Raw genomic sequence first — 24,275 nt, 5'->3', positions numbered from 1 at the left:
CTGTTTGTCGGACGAGGAGACATGGCGGCGGCGCCGGCGGCTGCTGGGTCTGGGGCCGGCCGAGGGCGACGGGCGGCGGCAACGGTGGCGGCTTGGGGCGGATGGGGCGGCCGGCCACGGCCGGGTAACATTCTGCTGCAGCTGCGGCAGGGCCAGCTGACCGGCCGGGGCCTGGCCCGGGCCGTGCAGGTATGAAGCCGGCCCGGAGGGGCGGGGCCGGGTGGACCGGGCGGGAGCTGGCGGGGGGCCGGGGAAGAGGCCTTTCCAGGCCGCCGCAGTACGGGCCTGACCCCTCTTGGCCGGTCGCGGGGCCTCTCTGTAGGCTGTCCCGACGCTGTCAGCCGCGGCAGGGCAGTGGGCAGCGGCACGCTAGAGGCTCCGGGTTAGGGGCCGAGCCGGGCTGAGCTGCATCGGGCACTGATGGCGTGTACGAGTCCTGGGCCCAGCTCCTGGATCCTCCCTTCCTTGCGCCACGTCTGCACGTCTGGGGGACCCTGGGCGAGTTGTTTTAGCCTCTACGGGCCGCGAGTTTCTCCGCGATGAACTGGGCAGTGGGTCATCATTGCAGCCACCAAACGGTTCCCAAGTCATCATAAATGTCATTCTCTCGGAGAGGCCTTTCCTTGACATAACCCCTCCCCCTCTTCTAAAGTAGGTCCCCATTGTTAGTTACAGCCCGGAATTCGTTTCGTTCACATTACTTTCTTAGTCTCTAATTACATATTTCTTTGTTGTCTACTCTTTTTCTCGCCTGTATCTTACATTAGGCTGAGCTCCAACGGGTGCAGGGACTGTATCTGTGTTGCGTGTGTAAAGCGTCATGGTTAACAGCTAGGGTTCCGGAGTCAGGCCTGGATTCAGAACCCTGCTGTCTCTTGGTTGGGCAAGTTTACCTTTCTGTGCCTCAGTTTCCTCTTTTGTGAAATGGAGATGATAATTAGTAACCAACATGTTAAGGTGTTGTGAGGATCAAAGACAATTGTGTATAGCGTTAAATGCGTTTCTGGTGCATAGTAAAAAGCTGAAGGGTAATCAGTTAATATTAATGCAGTACTTGTTACCTAGCTTACGCTACGTGCCTATTATATGATTAGTTTTTTTTTTTTTTTTTTTTTAATGAATGAAGGACACTGCTTTAGGGTAAATCAGGATGAATAAGACCAAGGTTGCTCGCTCCTCCCCTTCTCCCTCATCTTGTTCCCAGAACGTACCTTGTAAACACACCTGTAAAACATTAGCTTAACTTAAGGACAGCTATTGCATAAAGAAACTTTTTTTTTTGGTTAAATAAAGAAACTTTTAAGTATGTACAGGAAACTAATAGTGATTGGTGGAGTGGGAATTGGGTAGATGAGGGAGAGAATGAGAGTGAGATTTTCCATAGTAACTTAGTTTTGAGCCATTTTAATATTATATGGTTAAAAGGACATATATATGTGTGTTTGTATGGGTTACAGATGAAGAAGCAGTTCTGGGTGAGCAGTATTTTCCTTGCCATAAGATAACCATGGATCAGCAACTTTTTCCCCTTTGCATTCTTCTCTATCTGCCTTAAGATCCTGAAAATACTTGCTCTGTCCTTTAACCCAAAGACTTACTGACCTAGGTAGGTAGGAACGGGCAGAAAGGGAACTCAACTCACCTTTATTGAGTACATACTTTGGATCAAGCATTGTGCAAGTTATACAGTGTCTTTATTTCATTCTCAAGTCTTTTTTTTTTTTTTTTTCCATTCTCAAGTCTTTTGAATCAAGTGCCAGGACTCATTTCTTAACACCAATGAAGAAACTGAGGCTCAGAAAGATTAGGTAATTTGCTCCTAAGCACTCTTCTTGATAATCTTCTGTGTTCTGAGAGCAATAGAGAGCCACCAAAGTTCTTTAACTTAATGAATGAAAGAAAATTAAGTTCTTTACATTTAATTTGTACCCAATGCTGGATGACTTGGAATGGAAGGAGACTGGAGAAACTCATCGGATAGAAGGTGCTGGAATGTTCTTGAGCCCCATTTATAGTCTGTGGTAATAATTGATTACCACATTAATTACCACCAGTAGTATGGTAATCAAGTTGTATACAGACAAGTGTGGGAGCTATTTCAGAGGTTAAGACTGAGGTTCCTTTCCAAAACTATAGTGAGGTGGGGATCTTCATGTTTCCAATGTGTCCCTTCTTAGTAACTTTCTTTGATCTCTTCCTTTCTCCACTCTTTTTCCTCCCCCACATTGCAGAGTAAATTATTTCCTCATGACACAGTGAGTATATTCTCTTATGGCCTGTGGAATACTTGGAAAGACCAGGTTAAAATTTTCTTCTTTGCGTTTTAAACACATGATGTAAAGTTTACCATCTTACTCATTTTTAAGTGTGCAGTCAGTAAGTATTCACACTGTTGTGAAGCAGATCTCCAGAACTTTTTCATCTTGTAAATCTGAAACTTGAGCCATTAAACTACTCTTTTCCCCTTCTCATAGCCCCTGGTAACCACCGTTCTACTACTTTCTGTTTCCATGAATTTGATTACTTTAAATACCTCATGTTAGTGGAATCATGCTTTGTTTGTCTTTTTGTGCCTGGCTTATTTAACTTAATACAGTGTCTTCAGGGTTCATCCGTGTTGTAGTATGTAACAGGAATTACTTGGGAAAAACCAGATTTTGAAGTAAGATGGACCTGTATTGAACCTAGTTGTGTCATTATTGCTAGGTTATATTATATAACCTCTCTTAACCTCAGTTTCATTATTTCTAAAATGGCAATGCTGTTGGGGGAGGAGTAAGTAGAATAATATATCTAAAAAGCTTGCCCAGTGTATGGCATATAGTAGATGCTCAGTAAATAGTTGTCATCAGCTCATAGATCTGAGACTGGGCCTCTTGAAAGACTGTGTTTTATTTTTTTATGTGTCTGCAGAGCCTGAAACAGCACGAGTTGTTTGACCCTCAGGACTAAGGAAATTGTTTGATTTGAAATGCTGTATCTGAGGGCTTTGTCTTTCTCAGTGCTGTCTGTTTGTATATCCCACACAGTCCCATGGCTTTAAAGAGTTCTAGAGTCAGATTACTTAGATTTGAATCCCAGCTCTGGTACATACTTGCTGTGTGTCTTTGAACAAGTAGTTTAATCTCTTTTTGCCTCAGTTTCTTCATTTATAAAATAGAGATAATCATGGACTCTAGCTTGGTAAGGCTGTGGTAAGCACCAAGAGCATTTATACATGTAAAGCACTTAAAATGGTGTCTAAAATATAGTGGGCACGCTGTAAAGATTAGCAAGTATTGTTTTTTAGCAAAACTATATTCTGATAGATCCTAAATCTGTATGTCCATCCTGGTTTCCCCCTTTAGCTCCAGTTGGATACATCCAAATACTTTCTCAGCATCTCCACACAGACATCTAATAGGCACCTCGAAAACTTAATATGGCAAATACAGCCCACAAACCTGATCTTCCTCAAGTCCCAAATGGACCTTGAGAGGAGCCTGGGAGAAGACTCCGGGCTGAATGACTTAAAATGGGCCTATCCTACTTGGATTTTAGTGTGCCTTATTTTCATCTCTCCCTTTCAGTTTGTCCTCTGTCAAGGTAATAAAATATGCTGGTATGATGCTTTAGTGTTTACAGAGCCTATCCAGATTTATCAGCACATTTTATCCCTGAAACAAATCAGATCTTATAATCCCTTGCCTAAAACCCTCTAGTGGCATCCCATGGCAGTTGGTATCAAATTTAGGTTCCTTCCCTGGGGTGCACAGGACCCTGCATGGTCAGTGGGAATTGCGGGAAAGGGATAGACTAGGCAAGCCAACTCAACAGGTCATGACCCACCACACCTAGAGATACCACTTCAGTTTGGAGATCTAATGACAGGCTGGGTTATGGCATCCTGTTCTGTTTCCCAAATTCCACTCATCACTTCCTTCATGATTATTGGTATATCTAAATTCTACTTAAAGAAAAAAAAAAACAAAAAAATAAATTCTACTTGAGTGTTATTTGCTTCATATGTATCTTTTTAGATTGACCCCTCTTTTAAAAAAAATTTTTTTTTTCAATTGGCACTGCCTCTTTCAGCCTCGTTCTAAGCATTAACATTTGAAATCTTGAGGTTCAAATCAAATACTGTCTTCTTTGCCTGTCAAGGATAATTTGATATTGAAACCCCCCCGGTAGGATAAATTGTTTTAATTAAAAATATGGATAATATTTAAACAGGTGTTTATATTCACAAACCTTAAAATTCACTTTTAATTATATTAAAACATAACAGATTCCATTAAGTGGATGCAAGCATTCATTGGTTAATATTACCAGAATAATCTAACAATGTCTTTTATCTTCATTAATTAAAGGTATTTAATCTTAATTAATCTTTAGGAAGGCTATTTATTGCATTGAATTTATTTCGAGGCATTTGATATCTTACACTTAGAACTAAACAAATAAAATATACATTTTATGTTTATGGAATTTAACATTTAATTATTTAAAAAGAAAAGTACTAAAGACAAAAATAAGGCAACAAAAACTGTAAATGTCTGGACGTGTCACATTTACTAAATAGGTTGACAGCTTAGGCAGTATGATGTAAGAGATTATCACTCCTATAAACTGTCAAACCACAAGTACTCCAAGAGAAAAAACCCATACAACACCTGCCAAAAATTCAGCTTTGAAGATGCCTGGATGGTGGCTCTTTTCATCATACTACTCAGATGTTCACAAGGAAAACAAAATCCAGATGATTATTTTAAAATGAGAGTAAATGCCTTGTAAGACAAACTGGTAGTAGTAAAAGAAATTCCATGTGAAGTTGAATATTTTGAATATGATTTGGAGAATCTCTGGGTATCATGAACCTTGTAAAAAATAACAGCAGTGCCCCCACTTTTCACCCCAAGTTCCACCCCCCGCCAGGCAGTCACTGTCCACACTGGCTGTTTTCTTTTGCAGGTGAAGAGTCCAGGAAAGCCAATATTCTAAATGACATAAGGCTAATACTTGACTGTACAGTTTTAAAGAGGTCTCTTCCTCTCTTCTCTTCCTTTTGTAGAGGATTAGGGTTTAATTCACAGCACCCTGTGCCACACATTTGGTCTCCGTGATTCTCCTAATGTGGTTATGTCAGTTTTGGCCATTGGTATTTTCATTATGATGATAGTGATAAGATATAATTGTTTACGGCAGAGCCATATGTATGCAACAATTATATTCTATGTAATGTGTTTTTCTTAGTTAAAAGCTGCCCTTTCTTCCCCTACTTTTTCATTTGAGACCTGGGTATAGTAGAATTCACCCTTTCAGTGTATAGTTCTATAAGTTTTGACAAACACATACAGTTGTGTGACCACGACTGTAGTTAAGATTCAGAAAGTTCCCCTGTAGTAGTTGACCCCTTCCCCACCACCATCCCCTGGCAACTGCTTATCTGTTGTCTATCCTATTATGCTGTTTTACTGACTGTCACAGAAATGGAATCATTCCATATATAGACTTTTGAGTCTGACTTCTTTCACTATAATCATCCTTATAAAATTTGCTTTACTTTTTGTTATAATTTACTACCAAATTCTAAAGCTCCTACTTTTTTCTTTTAAAAAGAAATTCTTCTTGGAACCCTCTGGCCCGCTTCAGCTTGGATTAGTTACTTGCTAGAATAGCTGAATTTTGGGGGTTTCCCTTCACCAAATTCAGGACATTTTATTTCTTTTTCTCATGTTTTGGAGCTCTGTTTTCTGAGTCCTGTGTTCCTTTTTCTTGGAGTACATTCTCTAGTAGCCACCTAAGAAAGCATACTTTCTTTTAAGTTTGTATGTCTGAAAATGTCTTTTTTTTCCTTATACTTGAGTATTTAGTTTAGCTGGGTATATAATTCTAAGTTAGAAGTTATTTTCCCTTTAAGTTTTAATGGCATATTATTCCATTATCTTTAAGCATTTGGTGTAACTGTCTAAAGGTTCTGTTGTCATTCTCTGTCCTTTGTGCATGATCTATATTCCCACTCCTTACCTCCTAAGAGCTTTTAGGGTCATCTCTCTTTCTGGTCTTCTGTAATTTTAGCTATAATATGCATTGATGAAAGTCTTCTTATTCATTGTGGGTACACTTTGGTAGATGTACATTAAAATGTGTAACAACTATAATGAAGTCATGTCTATCACCTGACTAAGCCCTTTGCAAAATGATTGCACTAAGTGTTCTCTTAGGATCTTCCTATTTTTAAAAGACATTTTCTCTCCTTTGAAGTTTGGGCTATGATTGCTTTGGAGAACTTCATGGAATAAGTGAGATGTGAGTTGGTTCTGAAGAATGAGTAGACTTTTAACAGTAGCATAGATATTTCTCAGGAACACCATTGAGAAAGCCCTCATAACTGGCCATTAGAAGACAGAACAGAAAGTGAAGTGCTCCTGTGGGAAATCGGTGGGAGATAAGTTTAGATATTTGGGATTAAGGTGGGGAACATAACTAACATTTATTGAACGTCCACAGTGTGCCATTGTGCATATAGTTGGCTTTTTTTTTTTTAAGTTTATTGTTAAATATTTGACCTTTAAAAAGCTGTAATAAGCAATACCAGTGTATTATCACAGTAAACATGTACCCATGGCCAAATTTGAGAAGTTATTAATATATTTAATGCCCCTTTGATGTCAGTCCCTCTCTGCCGGAGGTAACATTTGTTTTGAGTAGCATATACACATGTACAGAAGGGAGAAAAGTAAGTCTGCCTTACAGATGGCCTACTACCACCTCTGCTGTCAGCCTCCAGTTCTACCCCCAGATGCAGCTCTGGTTATTGATTTCTTGTGGATCCCTCTATCTAAGCTTAGTAAACAAATATGTCTCTCTATTCTTCCTTATACAAGTCATACTGTACTATACATACTATTTTGTAGTATGTATACATACTATGTGCTTCTAGCTTTTTTCACTTAAAAATGTATTTTAGAGATCCTTCCATAATCAGTACATAAGATTATTTTATTTTAGGCATTTATAAAACGTTCTATGTTGAAATGCACAAATAAAAATGCACAAAGATAAATGAACAGCTCAAAATTATCTGCTATGTAGCAAATACAGCATTACCTCTGTACTCCTTACTAACCTCTCTCTCTGCACTTCTTCCCCTCAAATGAAATCGCTAGTCTAACTTCTAACTTTGCATTTAGTCATACTAGTTTTTATACTTAGTACAGATAGCATCAGGGCTTCCCAGGTGGCACAGTGGTAGAGACTCTGCCTGCCAATCCAAGAGATGCAGGTTCAATCCATGGGTTGGGAAGATTTCCTGGTGGAGGAAATGGCAACCCACTCTAGTATTCTTGCCTGGAAAATCCCATGGACAGAAGAGCCTGGTAGGCTATAGTCCATGAGGTCGCAAAGAGTTGGACACACCTGAGCACACACATGCATACATACATCCATACATAGAATCAAACGGTATGTACTAAGTCTGCCTTCTGCCTTTTTTCAGTCCACATTGTGAGATTCATCCGTGATGACAGGTAAAGCTGTAGTTCATTCATTTTCGTTGCTATATAATATTAAACCACAGTTAATTTGTTGTAATTTTGATGAGTATTTGGGATCTTTCCTGTTTTTGGCGGTTTTGAATAATGTTTATGTGAACATTCTTGTACTTGTCTCTTGAAGCGTATCTGTGCAATTTCTTTGGGGTGTACACTTAGACGTAGAGTTGCTAGGTTATAGGGTATACATGGGTTTAGCATCAGCAGCTAAACAGTTTCCCAGATGGTTGTACTAATTTACAGTCCCACCAGCAGTGTATGCGAGCGAGTTCCTGTTCCGTGTTCTGACTAACCTGTGGGGTTGCCAGTCTTTTTAGTTTTAGTCATTCTAGTGTGTGAGAAGTGGCATCTCATGATTTCAGTGTGTTTCCCTCATGACTAGTGAAGTTAAGCATCTTTTCAGGAGTTTATTGGCCATTTGGACTTTCTGTCTTGTGGATTACCTGTCTAAATCTTTTACATATTTTTCTGGTGGGGTTTTTCATTTAAAATAAATTTTTAAGTTCTTTTTGTTTGCTGGATATGAGCCCTTTGTAGTTATATTTGGCAGATATCTTCTCTTATTTGGTGGCTTGCCTTTCTAGTCTCTCAAAAGATCTTTTGATAAACAGAAGTGCTTAATTTTAATGCCACTATTTTCCCTTATAGTTAGTGCTTTTTGTATTCTGTTTACTAAATCTTTACCTACTCTAAGGTCATGAAGATACTCTGCTTATCTTCTAGAAGCTTTACTGTTTTGCCTTTGCCATTGAAATATATGTTCTGCTTGGAATTTATTTTTGGGTGTGGTGTGAGCTTTTCATAGAGATATCAAGTTGACTAGTTATTTATTGAAAAGTCTTTTTTGCCCCTCCAGTGCTCTGTAGTGTTTGTTTCCACATCTGTTTCATGTGTGTTCTGTTCCTCTGTCTGATTTGTCCATTTACCCTTGTGCTAATATCACATTGTCTTATTTTCTGTAATTTTATGTGCTGATTTTGTTCATAGAATATTGAATCAGAAGAGCAGCTTCTCCTACTTTTCTTCAAGAATTCCTTGGCTTTTCTTGGTCCTTTGCCATTTCCATATACATTTTTGAGTGAGTGTGTACATTTTTACAACAGAATTTTGATTGGGATTGCTTTCAGTCTATTCAGTACAGCACACTCATTCTCTCCTTCCCTTACATCTCTTTTTCTCTGATTTAATCTTCCTTAATCTCTCTTGATGATATTTTATAGTTTTCTATGTAGTGGTCTTTGTTAGATTCATTCCTTGGCATTTGACGTGATTTGATGATATCGTAAATAGCATTTTTAAAATTACGTTTTCTAACTGTAGCTGAAATATAAAAACAAGATTGGTTTGTGTATTGCTGCAGCATTTATATTGCTCCTGTATTTTAATACTTTAGATTATTTTGGATTGTGTATGTGTACAGTCATCTGCAAGTATATCTGCAAATGAAGCTTTTATTTTATCCCTTCCTATCTTACATCTTTTTTTTTCTTACCTAACTGCTGTTTGGGATGCTCCTGTACAGTGAATTGAAGTGGCATGTTACTGATCTAAGAGGTAGAGCCTTCAACATTTAACCATTAAGTATGATGTTTGTTGGATATTTTCCAATAAGAGTATCTGTAGATACTCTCATTAGTTCATTTCTTTTCTGAGTTTCTGTGTTGAATTCTATCAAAATGCTTTTTCTGCATTGAGATGTTAATATAATTGTTTTCCTTTGTGTTATTAATATGATGAATTACACTGAGTAAACTTTTCAAATATTGAACCAAATCTGAATTTCTGATTCAGAACTTCATCCTTTTTATAGATTGCTAAATTTGATTCCTAATTTTCTTATTAGGATTTTTTGCCTTCTGTGTTTATGAATGAGAATGGCCTATAATTTTCCTTTCACCAGGTTTTGGTATAAGTTTATCCTGGCCACTAGTCATAGTTTTAGTTGGACCCACAAATTTTGATCTGTAGTATTTTCATTGTCATTTATTTCAGAATATTTTCAAATTTCTCCTTGGATTTCTTCTTTGACCTATGCATTTTTAAGAGGTATATTTTTTAATATATGAACATCAGGGTTTTATAATCTTTCTGTTACAGGTTTTAGGCTGATTGCACTGCAGTCAGAGAATATAGTTTGTGTTTTGATTCATTTAGATATGTATTGAAATTTGCTCCATGGTCCACCAACTGGGCATTTTGTAAATGTTCTGTGTACTTGCAAAGAATGTATAGAGAGTAGCTGTTAAGTGTAGTGTCAGTTTCTGCAGTGAAGCATCTGGAATTTTGATCAGTTCAGTTCAGTCGCTCAGTTGTGGCCGACTCTTTGGGACCTCATGGACTACAGCACACCAGGCCTCCCTGTCCATCACCAACTCCTGGAGTTTACTCAGATTCATGTCCGTTGAGTCAGTGATGCCATCCAGCCATCTCATCAATATGGAGAATATTGCCATATTAGAAATATTAAGTCTTCCAGTCTCTGAGCTTGAATGGCTTTCCATTTATTTAGGCATTCTTTACTTCTTTAATTTCTTTCAATGATGTTTTGTGTTTCATTGAACAGATCTTATATTTTGTTAAATTTATTCATAAGTATTCTTTTTGATGCTGTTACAAATGGGATTGTTTTCTTATTTTCACTTTTGGATTGTTGATTGCAGATGCGTAGAAATTCAGGTGATTTTTGTATATTGAAACCTTTTTGTATCCTGAAACCTTGCCAAGCTCATTTATTAGCTCTAAGTCTGTGTGTTGGTCTCCTTTGAAAAAAATGTCTGTTTAGGTCTTATGCCTGTTTTTAAATTGGATTGTTTACTATTTTTTCCTCTATTTTTTCTGTTGAAGTATAGTTAATTTATAATGTTATGCTAATTTGTGCTAATTAGTTTTTTGTAGTTTTGATTTGAGTTGTGTGAGCTGTTTATATATTTTAGATATTAATCCCTTATTAGTTACATCATTTGCAAATATTTTCTATAATTCAGTAGGTTCTGCCTTTTCATTTTGTTGATGGCTTCCTTTGCTGTGCAAAGGCTTTTAAGTTTAATCAGGTCCCACTTGTTTTTGTTTCTTTTGCCTGAGGAGGCAGATACAGAAAACATACTGCCGTGATTTATGTCAGTGTTCTGCCTCTCTTCTCTTCTAAGAGTTTTATGGTTTCTGGTCTTACATTTAGGTCTTCAATCTATTTTGAGTTTATTTTTTATATTGTGTGAAAAAATGTTCAAATTTCTTTTTTAAAAAAATTATTTAATTGAAGTATAGTTGATTTGCAATGTTGTGTTACACATTTCATTGTTTTACATATAGCTGTACAGTTTTCCCAACACTGCTTATTAAAGAGGCTGTCTTTTCACTGTTTTTTTTGTTTTTGTTTTTTTTAATATTTATTCATTTATTTGGCTGCACCAGGTCTTAGTTGCAGCGTGTGGGATCTAGTTCCCTGACCAGGGATCAAACCTGGGCCCCCTGCATTGGGAGCTCAGAGTCTTAACCACTGGGCCAGCAGGGAAGTTCCTGTCTTTTCACTGTTGTATATTCTTGTTGGTTTTGTTGTAAATTAATTGACCATAAGTGGTGGATTTATTTCTGGTCTTTCTATTTTGTTCCATTGATCTATGTGTCTGCATCCATGTGCCAGTACTGTGCAGTTTTGGTTCCTGTAGTTCTGTAGTATAGTCTGAATCAGGGAGCGTGATACCTCCAACTTTGTTCTTTTTTTTTTCAGGATGGTTGTGGCAGTTCTGGATCTTTTGTGGTTCCATATACATTTTAGGAATTTGTTCTAGTTCTGTGAAAAATGCCATGGATATTTTGATAGGGATTGCATTAAATCTGTAGATTGCTTTGAGTGTATGGATGTTTTAACTAGTCTTCTAATACAAGACACAGGATATCTTTCCATTTCTATGTATCATCCTTAATTACCTCATCGTTTTACAGTTTTCAGAATTTTACAGTTTCAGGAGGTTTTCACCTCCTTGATTAAGTTTATTTCTAGGTATTCTTTTAATGTCTTTGGTTTTGGTATCAGGGTAATACTAGCCTCATAGAATGAGTTGAGAAGTGTTCCTTCTTTTGTTTTTGGAAGAATTTATGAAGTATTTGCCGATTTCTCTTTAAATGTTCAATAGAATTTACTAGTGAAGCATCTGAACTTGGGCTTCTCTTTATGGGTTGCTTCCTTCCTTCATCCCTCCCTCTTTTTCTTCCTTTTGTATTAAATCACTAATTTGATCTCTATAATTGTTTTAGGTATATCAGATTTTCTGTTTCTTCTTAAGTTAGTTTCTGTTATTTGTGTCCTTCTGAGAATTTATACGTTTCATCTAATTTATGTAAGTTTGTTGGCATACAGTTGCTCCTAGTATTTCCATGTAATCCTTTTTATCTCCTTAAAATTGGTAGTTGTTTCCTCTTTCATTCCTGAATATATAGTAATTTGAGTCAATGTAAGTTAGTCAGTGTAACTATTTTCAATATTGTTGGTCTTTTCAAAGAACCAAGTTTGATTTTGTTGATTTTTTTTTTCTGTTATTTTTCTTTTCTCTCTATCACTTATTTTTGCAAGGATCTTTTTAATTTCCTCATGCTTGCTTTGGGTTGGGTTTACTCCATTTTCCCCCTAGTTTCTCATGATAGAAGATAAGATAATCTGAGATTGCTCTCCTTTTTAATATAAATGTTTATAGCTATAAACTTGTAAGCACTGCTTTTGCTGAGTCCCATGAAACCATTGTTGTTTTCTGTCTTTATCCTTTCAAGGAAGGGAAAGATGTTTTTGTTTTGTTTTGTTTTTTTTCATTGTTTTGGGTTTTGCCTTAATTTGAGTTTGCTTGAAGAGTATAACATTTCTGATAATCATTTAGACCTACAGAAATGGTAATTTCCTACGGCTCACCCTAATACAAATACTCAGAAACATTTCATTATCTTTCGTGACCCTTGAATTATTTTATGTTTACAATCTAAGAAAACGAGCTCAGGAAGAGTAATGGGACTTGTCCAAGATCAGAGTACTGATGTGCATCAGGATAGGCCAAGCTGTTACTGAAGACCTGCATGTCCTTTGTAAGCTGCAGTGAGCTTTTGATCTAATTGAGGGACAAGTCTACATGAAAATAATTCACTCCTGGCACCGATAATGCCATATCCCCAAAATAGACACTGCCATGATTAATGAACCTGTCATTAGACTAGGCTGTTGCTCGTGCCTTCAAACACTTACTGAGTCCCTGCTCTGTGCCTGGCGCTCTTTGCGAGAAAGAAGGTTTGCATAATAAACACAGCCTGGCACCTACTCTCTAGTGGGGCGGGGGCGGGCAGTGGTTAGGGCAAATGAACCAGTAATTATGATACAGGATAATCAATGTTAGATAAGGTCCCAGACCCTCTTAGAAAGGAGAGAGAGGAAGTCCTATCAAGGAAATTTTCTGTTTTTTTGACTTGCATTTTGAAGGAGAAAGAACTTTCTAGGTAGAAAAGACAGGGAGCGGGGAAGGAGCTTTCCAGGTAGAAAAGACATCCAAAAATGTTCTGTGGCATAGAGTTCACCCTTGAACAACACAGGGGCTTAGTGCTGACGCTTCACAGTCAAAATTCTTGTATAACTTAAGAATCAGCCCTCTGTACCCACAGTTTCCCTGCACCTGCGGATTCAACCAGACATGGATTGTGTAGTACTGTAGTATTTACTATTGAAAAAGATTTCTCATGTAAGTGGACTCATGCAGTTCAAACCTGTATATATGTGTGTGTAAATTATTACCCCTCTTGCTCCCAACTTAGGTTTATTTTCTCCCCACACAGGTGGCATACCTATATATAGGTACACTAGAGCCATGTACAGGGGAGGAACACGTGCAAAGATGCATAGAGAGAGAACACATACATTTGGAGCCTAGCGTGTGCATTGGGCAAAGAAGTTAAGAGAGGACAGCAGGTCATAGAATAGGACGGGGGTGTATCATAAACAAGGAGCTGGACTTGGACCTTACAGGCTGTCGGGGAACTTTTGAAGGTTTCTAGAAAGACCTTTGACTTACTTGTCCTGGGTGGGATTGGAAGCCAGCTGCTCTCTTTTGCTGTGTTTGCTAGTGGTTCTTTCCTCACCAGTAATAGTTTCCTCTTTTTTTTTTTCCTTTGGACTTACAGTTCACTGAAACTTTTTTGACGGAACGGGACAAACAGTCCAAATGGAGTGGAATTCCGCAGCTGCTCCTTAAGCTGTATGCGACCAGCCACCTCCACAGTGACTTCGTTGAATGCCAGAACATCCTCAAGGTAACTGTTGGGGGTGTTGGAGGAGCTGCATTCGGGGCCTGCAGGTGATACTAGACATCTGGGTTATTCCCCTTCTTCAGTCTGCTTTTTAAAATAGCCTATATTGAGTAAGCTGTAGAAAATTTGGGAAGTTAAGAAAAAGCGCAAAGAAGAAAATAAAAATCACCTATAATCCCACCACCCAGAGATAATCACCATTAAGTTCCTGGTGTATATACTTCTGGGTTTTATTCACACTTGTTTTGTCCTAGTACTTGCTTAATTAAGCAGGCCTTGCTCTGGGATTGGGATACATTCTTTTTCAATGGGATTTAAAAGATCCCATTTTGGTGAGACTTCAAGGAAGTGGCCTTGTGATTGTTGATAAGTATGACTGGCATCTGAAGGTGAAGGAACTTGGAAAGAGTGCAGAGACATCCAGGGCAGTTGTTCTCAATCTGAAGTGTGTATCAGAGTCATGTGGAAGCCTTGTTAACGGTGGGCCCTGCCAGTAGAATTTCTGATTTAGTAGGTCAAACTTCATATTGGGAAAGCAGGTCCAACTTTGAATTTAGATTACCGGCTCTAGTGTAGCTAAAATCTATGCAAGTTATATTTGATCATAATAAAATAGGTTTTTCAGATGTGAAGTTCTGTTTATTATCTTACATAAATCATTTTTTAAATATTAATAGGGCCAAATAAGTTTAATCTTTACCTGTCAGAAGAGATGTTTTATCTACACAACTTTTTTTGTAAATTGAAAATCATTCCCAAATAAAAATTTATAAAAGGATGTTTGTGTTCTTGATTTTCTCACAGTTTGATTTAGGATAGAAATAATTATAGTGTCTTATGCTTGCTTGAAAACACTTTGTGAAGAATTATACATTATTTCATTTGATTCCTGCAAAATCTCTGAGATATGAGGTAGATGAAAGAGGGAAATTAATATTTGTGAGTGCTTGCTATGTGATCATTATTTCTTTATGCATTCAATAAATACTTGAAATTTACCATGGGCCAGGCATATTTAATTTTTATGATAACTCTGTGAGATGGGTGGTATTAGTGGATTAGTCCAAAATACTTTGATTGCATGTAACAGTAACCCACCCACATTAGCTAAAAAGATTCTTTATTGTGTCACATCTTCAGAAAGTGCAGATGTGAATTCAGGGGCCAAATAGAGTTAGGCAGTCTGTTTCTTTTCTTGACATCTGTGTGTGGCCTCGTATTCTTTCACAGAAGTAGGGCTGTTACCTGAAGAAGAGGAAAGGAGATACAGAGCAGGAAAATCCAGATGTCTTCTCCATTTCCTTTCTCAGTTGAGAAAACAGACTCAGCATAATCCACCCACCATCATATGGTTATCATTATGATGAGCCCAGATTTGTCCTACTCCTGAAACCAGCTTCCATTATACTGTGTTGCCAGCAGAATTACATTATAGTTTTATAAATGAGAGAAATGAAACCCAGAGGAAATAGTTCTCCCACTAATTATGTGACCTTGTACAACTTTGTGATTTTTGTTTTTTAACCTGTACAATGGGTCAAACTATACTCACTTCATTGAATTATTTTAAGGATTAAATGTACTTAAGTATAGAAATACGGTGCTTGTCATGTAATAGGTTATCTGTAAGAGAGAGTTCTGCTTTTTCTTAATGAGTGGTACTTGGACCAACATCAACATCACTTGGGTACTTATGATAAATGCACATTCTCAGGCCCCAGCCCAGACCTATTAAATCAGAAACTGCAGGTGGGACCCAGCAGTCTGGGTTTTAACATGTCCTTCAGATGATTGGATGCTCACCACTGTGTGAGAACTGCTGCTCTAATCCAGTGTGTCCCATCCTCCCTTGAGGTTCCTGAGAAGCGAACATAATGAGCAGGAGTGTATTCTTCCTGCTCTTTCTCCTGTCTGACCCACAATAGGTATGCTTTCTTTTGTAAGCACAGACTCAGGAGCCAGACATCCTAGGTTTAAGTCCTGACTCTATCACATACCCTATTTGACATTGACAACTTCTTTGTGTCTTAGTTTCCTTATCTGTAAAATTGGGCCAATACATTACTGTTACATCATAGAGTTGTGAGGATTAACAGAGGTAACATATGAAGAACCATGCCCGGTACATAATAAGCGTTTAATAAGTTAGCTTCTACTATGATTACAACAACTTTTATCATATCAGCTTTTCTGTAAGTTGGCTTTTTTCCTTATTGTTCATTGTGGAGGCTGTCTTTGGCCTCATGGGAATTCAATTTGTGACTAAAATGCATACTGTTCTTTTGGTGTCTGGTTTGTGTTGGATACTAAAACTCAATGTCTCTCGGTATCCCTTTTCACTAGGAAATTTCTCCTCTTCTCTCCATGGAGGCTATGGCATTTGTTACTGAAGAGAGGAAACTTACCCAAGAGACCACTTATCCAAATACTTATATTTTTGACTTGTTTGGAGGTGTTGATGTAAGTCATTGTTTATTATTACTACTGCTAATTTAATGGCTTGGGAACTTTTGAAATGGGAACTAGGAAGCGTTTTAGAATTTATAGCAAGCATTTCAGAATTTTCTCCTTTGGAAGCTCCATGGGATTCACCTGTGTTGAAGTACCATAGTTTTTACATTGAAAGAGTTTATTTATGTGAATTGATAATAATATCAACTTTTTTAAGGCACAGAGTTAATGTTTCCTAGTTCAGCTGTGATTACTAGTTTTTTTTTTTTGTCCTTCCAGAGATGTAATATATATGTATATATGTGTGTGTGTGTAAATAGTTACCCTGACTGTCCCCACCTTAGGATTATATTCTCCCCATATAGAAGTAGTATATCATATATAGGTACCTTGCTTGCTTTTTTCATGTAATTCTGTAACTTGGAGGGAGATTCATTTTAGTACGTGTAAATCTGCTTCATTATTATTAACAGCTGTATAGTATTCCCTGGTATGATTTTACCATTATTTACCCAGGCCTTAGTTGATGGACATTTAGCTTTCTCAGCACCGTTTCTATAACAAACAAGGTTGCAGTAAGTTTTTGTACATGTGTGTACTGTATACTTTTAGGATCAAAGCATATGTCTTTTATTGTTTATAAACTTACCAATTTATGTACCTAAAAGACTTTATCAACTAACATCCCCAGTAACAAAGAAGAAGAGTGTCTTTTTATCCACTCCATCACCAACACAGTGTGTTTATGTGTATTTTTATGGACTTTGTTATCGAGGTATAACCTGCATACAGTGAAGTATGTCAGTAACTACGAGAAGATAAATTCACCTTTGCCAAACCACGAAATAGAACGTTACCAACACATAGTAGCCTCTTTCACTAAACAGTATGTTTTATGTATTTTAAATATTTGCTAAGCAGATATGAGAGAAATGATATTTCTTCATAGTTTTTTAAAATTTTATTGAGATATAGTTCACATCATATAATTTAATTATATGTTAGATTATTGAGATATAGTTATTATTAGAAGTTAGATTATTGAGATATAGTTCACATCACCCATTTAAAGTGTACAATTCAGTAGTTTTTAGTGTATTTGTCGATATGTGAAACCACCCCCACAGTCACTCTAGAACATCCTCCAGAAAAGAAACTCCATATGTTTAAGCTATCACTCTCCACTCCTCCAACCACCAGCCCCATCATAGGCAACTGTTACTCCACTTTGTCTTTATAGATAACCTTGTCTTGGACATATCATATGAACAGAGTCACATAATATGTGATCTTTTGTTGTTGGTGTGTTTCACTTGGTTTAATGTTTTCAAGGTTCATCCCCGTTATAGCATGTTTCAGCACTTTTTTCTATTTTATGGTTGAATAATACTCTACTGTGTGAATATACCACATTTTGTATGTTCATTCGTCAGTGGACACTTGGGCTATTTCTACCTTTTGACTATTACAAATAATGCTGCTCTTAACATTGGTGTACAAGTTTGTGTGTGGAAATATCTTTTCATTAATCTTGGGTATATACCGAAAAGTGGGATTGATGGATCATATAGAGCTCTTGTGTTTAATTCTTTGAGGATTTGTCAGACTGTTTTCCAAAGCAGCCACACCATTTTACATACCCACCAGCAATGCACAAGGGTTCTAATTTTTCCACATCCTCTTCAGCACTGGCTATTCTCTCTGCTTTTGATTACAGCCATCCTACTGAGTGTGAAGTGTTACTTCATTGTGGTTTTGACCTGCATTTTCCTGTTGCCTAATGCTGTTGAACATTATTTTATGTGCTTCTAGGTCATTTTTTTGTCTTCTTTGAAAAATATTGTTATTATGAATTCTAAGAATATGAGTTATGAATTATGCATAGTTTTAAAATTTTATATCTTTCTATGAGTGGAATTAAATATCTTTTCATGTGTTTATAAGTAATTCCTTTTTTTTTTTTCTATTTATTAAGCCCTTCTCTTATTGATTTTTGTGTTAGTTCAGGCTGCTATAGCAATATTCACAGATTGAGTGGTTTATGAACAACAGATTTATTTCTCAAAGTTCTAGAGGCTGGGAAGTCCAGGATCATGGCACTGGCAGATTTGGTGTCTCGTGAAGATCCTCTTCTGGGTTGCAAACTGCCAGCTTCTCCTGTGTCCACACATGATGAAGCGGCTAGGGAATCTCTCTGGAACCTCGTTCATAAGGTGTAATACCTTATGGTTCATGGGTGCTCTGCCCTCATAACCTAATCACCACCCAAAGGCCCCACCTCCTAATGGCATCACATTGGGCATTAGGATTTAGCATGACTTTCAGGAGACACTAAGGTGCACATTATAGTAACTTGTAAGTACTCAGTTTTTAAAGATCCTTTGTCATAAGTGTTCTATTTTTTTCCCCTAGTTTGAAAATTGAATTTTGACTTTGTTTATGGTACATTTTAATGTGGAACTTTTTAGGTTTACTTTTTAGGTTGTCAAACTGATCAATCTTTCCTTCCATGGGTTCAGAGTTTTTCTTTTCCCATTGTTGAATTATAAACTATGTCTTTATTTCCATCTAATACTTCAAAGTTTTTATCATGTATGATTAATTTTTGCACCGCTTGAAATTCATTTTGATGTAATGAGTGAGGGTACTGGAATCCTGCTTCTCTTTTCTCAGATATCTGTCCTTTCCCCTGTCACTGGGAGCATGAGGGAGGCTTTCAGGGTGTTGTGGTTGTGTTGATCTGGGTGTTGATTGTGTTGGAATGAGATTTCACTTTGTAAAAACTGGAGCTGTGTGTTTACAATTTATACTGTTAGCTCTGTTACGTTGTTCAGTTCAGTTCAGTCACTCAGTCGGTTCCGACTCTTTGCGACCCCATGGACTGCAGCACACCAGGCCTCCCTGTCCATTACCAGCTCCCGGAGTTTACTCAAACTCATGTCCATTGAGTCGGTGATGCCATCCAACCGTCTCATCCTCTGTCGTCCCCTTCTCCTCCCACCTTCAATCTTTCCCAGCATCAGGGTCTTTTCAAATGAGTCAGCTCTTCACATCAGGTGACTAAAGTATTGGAGTTTCAACTTCAACTTCAGTCCTTCCAATGAATATTCAGTCCTGATTTCCTTTAGGATGGACTGGTTGGATCTCCTTGCAGTCCAAGGGACTCTCAAGGGTCTTCTGCAACACCACAGTTCAAAAGCATCAATTCTTCAGCGCTCAGCTTTCTTCATAGTCCAACTTTCACGTGCATACATGACTACTGGAGAAACCATAGCCTTGACTAGACGGACCTTTGTTGGCAAAGTAATGTCTCTGCTTTTAAATATGCTGTCTAGGTTGGTCATAACTTTGCTTCCAAGGAGTAAGCGTCTTTTAATTTCATGGCTGCAGTCACCATCTGCAGTGATTTTGGAGCCCCCAAAAATAAAGTCTGCCACCGTTTCCCCATCTGTTTGCTATGAAGTGATGGGACCGGATATCATGATCTTAGTTTTCTGAATGTTGAGCTTTAAGCCAACTTTTCACTCTCCTCTTTCACTTTCATCAAGAGGCTCTTTAGTTCTTCCTCACTTTCTGCCATAAGGGTGGTGTCACCTGCATATCTGAGGTTATTGATATGTCTCCTGGCAGCCTTGATTCCAGCTTGTGCTTCATCTAGCCCAGCGTTTCTCATGATGTATACTGCAGGATGACAATATACAGCCTTGACGTACTCCTTTTCCTATTTGGAACCAGTCTGTTGTTCCATGTCCAGTTCTAACTGTTGCTTCCTGACCTGCATACAGGTTTCTCAAGAGGCAGTTCAGGTGGTCTGGTATTCCCATCTCTTTCAGAATTTTCCAGTTTATTGTGATCCGCACAATCAAAGGCTTTGGCACAGTCAGCAAAGCAGAAATAGATGTTTTTCTGGAACTCTCTTGCCTTTTTGATGATGCCAGTGGATGTTGGCAATTTCATCTCTGGTTCCTCTGCCTTTTCTAAAACCAGCTTGAAAATCTGGAGGTTCACGGTTCACATATTGTTGAAGCCTGACTTGAAGAATTTTGAGCTAAAGAATTTGGAGCAAAGAATTACTTTGCTAGTGTGTGAGATGAATGCAATTGTGTGGTAGTTTGAACATTCTTTGGCATTGCCTTTCTTTGGAACTGGAATGAAAACTGACCTTTTCCAGTCCTGTGGCCACTGCTGAGTTTTCCAAATTTGCTGGCATATTGAGTGCGGCACTTTCATAGCATCATCATTTAGGATTTGAAATAGCTCAACTGGAATTCCATCACATCCACTAGCTTCGTTCATAGCAATGCTTCCTAAGGCCCACTTGACTTCACATTCCAGGATGTCTGGTTCTAGGTGAGTGATCAAACCATTGTGATTATCTGGGTTGTGAAGATCTTTTTTGTACAGTTCTTCTGTGTATTCTTGCCACCTCTTAATATCTTCTGCTTCTGTTAGGTCCCTACCATTTCTGTCCTTTATTGAGCCCATCTTTGCATGAAATGTTCCCTTGGTATTTCTAATTTTCTTGAAGAGATCTCTAGTCTTTCCCATTCTATTGTTTTCTTCTTATTTCTTTGCACGGATCACTGAAGAAGCCTTTCTTATCTCTCCTTGCTATTCTTTGGAACTCTGCATTCAAATGGGTGTATCTTTCCTTTTCTCCTTTGCTTTTCACTTGTCTTCTTTTCTCAGCTATTTGTAAGGCCGCCTTACAAATAGACAGCCATTTTGCTTTTTTGCCTTTCTTTTTCTTGGGGATGGCCTCGACCCCAGTCTCCTGTACAATGTCACGAACCTCCGTCCATAGTTTATCAGGCACTCTGTCTATCAGATCTAGTCCCTTAAATCTATTTCTCACTTCCACTGTATAATCATAAGGGATTTGATTTAGGTCATACCTGAATGATCTAGTAGTTTTACCTACTTTCTTCAATTTAAGTCTGAATTTGGCAATAAGGAGTTCATGATCTGAGCCACAGTAAGCTCCTGGTCTTGTTTTTGCTGACTGTATAGAGTTTCTTCATCTTTGGCTGCAAAGAATATTATCAGTCTGATTTCGATATTGACCATCTGGTGATGTCTATGTGTAGGGTGTTCTCTTGTGTTGTTGGAAGAGGGTGTTTCCTATCATGTTATTACTTCAATTTGAAGAAACATTTCCTTTCCTTAAAGATGCCATTTTCCCCAAAGCAAAAATTGAGTGTTGAACATTTACATCCATAGCATGAGCCATAGACTGTATTCCTTTAACTGTTGCTCAGCATTCCCTCTTCAGCGATCCCAGTGGTCCTGTCGCATTTACTTACTGGCCAGTTTGAAGGGCCTTCACTTCTGAATTGTTCATCAAAGAATTTGCTTAATAGAAATCAATGTGTTCCTGGGAGGAAAAATAAGATAGGAGTCTTTAGCCTGGCATCTTATTTGCAGTGGGAACAAGGCTTTTCTGTTGCAGGTACATGTCCCATCTTAGGACATCTTCGGATCATTAGTTCTTGATTTTGTGGAGTTTTTCTTCCCTGCTTTGAGTTAGGTTAGCGTCTCTAAGAATCTCAGTCGGTTTACAGATAGAGGCTTTTGCTTGGATCATTTTGTTCTTCACTAACCATTATTTGGGTGCATTTCTTCTTGCTGAATTCTCTTGTCATCTTGCTTCTAAAAGTATCTTTCAAAGATCTTTATTTCCTCCTCTGCCAATCCCCAGAAAGGCTCCAAAGTAATTCCCTTTTCAACATGCTGGCTAATGCTTAGCTGAAGTGGAATGGTGGCTAGACCATTCCTCGTCAACTTGAACAAACCCCTAATGGAACTCTGGAAAGTGTATCCTAGAGTTCGTGAAGTTAGACACCTGTGGGATCAAGTAGGCATATAGTGAAACAGGCCCAAAGTAAGATGCTCTACATAAATTAAATGACTGCAGGGACTGAGATGAATTGGGGAGTGCATGCCTGCTTTTATGTGGAAATGACTTCCATTTCTGTTGACCTTTGCCCTCAGGGATGTAGGAAATCTAGATTCTTAAGTAGAATCACAACTTTTCAGAAGATATGAACCACATGAATTATGTCTATGGGCCAGGTGTAATACATGCTTGGCATTCAAGGACTTTTAATTTGTTCGTTGACATAGTACATCATCTATTAGAAGACAGTTTATTTTAAATATAATAATCTATGCAGGATAAGCTCCTCATACTTTGCTGGGATGACTGAAAAGCAGGGCATCTCTTTGAAAAGCTTTTGTGTAATATATCTCAAAATCTTAAAGATCGTTACTGGTTTTGCTCTCTTTGCATTTATGTGAATCTCTTCGGAGGACATAAGTCAAAATGAGATAAAGCTTTGTATACAAAAATGCTTAGTGTGGCATTACATATAATAGTTAAAAATATTCATCAGGAGGAAGGTAGTTTTTGTTTTCCATAAGGTCAGTGGTGATATCGTTGATATTCTCTGTTACTTTCTGTTCTCTGCTAAATTAGTTTCCATTCTAGAATCCTTATTATTTCTTTTCTTTCGCTTGCTTTGGGTTTGGCTTACACCTCTTTTTTCCAGTGAATTGAAGTAAAAGATGAGGCTATTGGTTTGAGATAATTCCTTTTTTTTTCTTTTAAGAGAAATTTTTTGCATTTTTACTGAAGTACAGTTGCTGTACAATGTTATATAAGTTACAAATGTACAGCATAGTGATTCACAGTTTTTAAACGTTATGCTCCATTTATAGTTATTATAAAATACTGGCTATCTTCCCCATGTTGTATAATACATTCGTGTAGCCTGTGTTACACTCAGTAGTTTGTACTTCCCCCACCTTTATGTTGCCCATCCCCACAACTGGTAACTACTAGTTTGTTCTCTGCATCTGTGAGTTTGCTTCTTTTTTTGCTATAGTCACTATTTTATTTTTTAGATTCCACATACAAGTGATATTCATATAGTATTTGTCTTTCTCTGTTTTATTTCATTTAGCATAATGTCCTCCAAGTCTGTTCATGTTGCTGCAAATGGCAAAATCTCGTTCTTTTTTTATAGCTGAGTAGTATTCCTCTGTGTGTGTGTGTGTGTGTCTGTGTGTCTGTGTGTGTGTGTTCCATGTGTGCTTTAGTAGAACATGTATTTTGCTCTTGCTGGGCAGAATTTTATAGCTATCTGTTAGAGCTTATTGGTTTATCATATTCAGGTCTTCTATTTGGTGATACCTCATTTTCTATCCATTATTGAAGGTGGAGTATTGTATTGTCCAACTACTGTTTTTGACATGTCTGTTTCCTTCATGTCAGTTTTTGCATCATGTATTTTGAGACTCTGTTATTAGATGCATATATGTTTATTATTGTTATATCTTTTCCAGTGGATTGACCCTTTTATCATTATAAACTCTTTCTTCGTTTCAACAAAAATGGGTTTTTTTTTTTCAGAATGAGTTTTTAAATTCATTTTTATTATAAACAGTTTAAACAGTTATGAAGTGAAAGTGTTAGTCACTCAGTCATGTCTGACTCTTTGTAATGTCATGAACTCCCACCAGGCTCCTTTGTCCATGGGACTCTCTAGGCAAGAATACTGGAGTGGGTCAGTATAAGTGTGGCGTTATATAAGAATATAATGTGGCAGTATATAAGAATAATGGAGTGCACCATTCCCTTCTCAGGGGATCTTCCTGACTGAGGGATCAGACTTGGGTCTCCCACATTGCAGACAGATTCTTTACTGTCTGAGCCACCAGGAAAGCCCTTAAACAGTTATATGTTGTATTAAAAGTATGTAAAATGATAAATGAATGCATATCCTCTCCAGCCCCCTATGGAAATCAGTATTAACAGTTTATGGTGTATATTTTGTGATTCTTTTTATAAACTTGTGTTTATAAAAGAACATAAATATTCTAAAGCAAGAGTTGTCATTGTTATAATGTTCTACAGCTTTTAAAAAATTGAAGCCATATTGGATCCCAGAGGTTAACTAATCTAACATTCTTATCATTTGAAATGAGAGCTGAGACCACAGTGGGACCCTG

The 24,275-nt window shown here is 37.7% G+C and overlaps 1 protein-coding gene across 2 annotated transcripts in view; it reads left to right on the top strand.

Annotated features, from left to right (window-relative positions):
- Window positions 1-15: 15 nt before the first annotated feature.
- The window catches only part of TRPC4AP (transient receptor potential cation channel subfamily C member 4 associated protein), a 67,755-nt gene continuing 43,495 nt past the window's right edge, over window positions 16-24,275 (top strand). For both annotated transcript variants that reach the window (XM_061127130.1, XM_061127129.1), the window contains exons 1-3: window positions 16-189; window positions 13,689-13,817; window positions 16,158-16,274. In XM_061127130.1, coding sequence (XP_060983113.1) covers window positions 22-189; window positions 13,689-13,817; window positions 16,158-16,274 — 414 coding nt within the window. In that variant the 5' untranslated portion in view covers window positions 16-21. The remainder of the gene's footprint in view (window positions 190-13,688; window positions 13,818-16,157; window positions 16,275-24,275) is intronic.

This window comes from Dama dama, chromosome 23, assembly GCF_033118175.1.
Source record: "Dama dama isolate Ldn47 chromosome 23, ASM3311817v1, whole genome shotgun sequence".
In the NCBI taxonomy this organism is placed as follows: Eukaryota; Metazoa; Chordata; class Mammalia; order Artiodactyla; family Cervidae; genus Dama; species Dama dama.
This window is presented reverse-complemented; position numbering and strand designations above follow the sequence as displayed.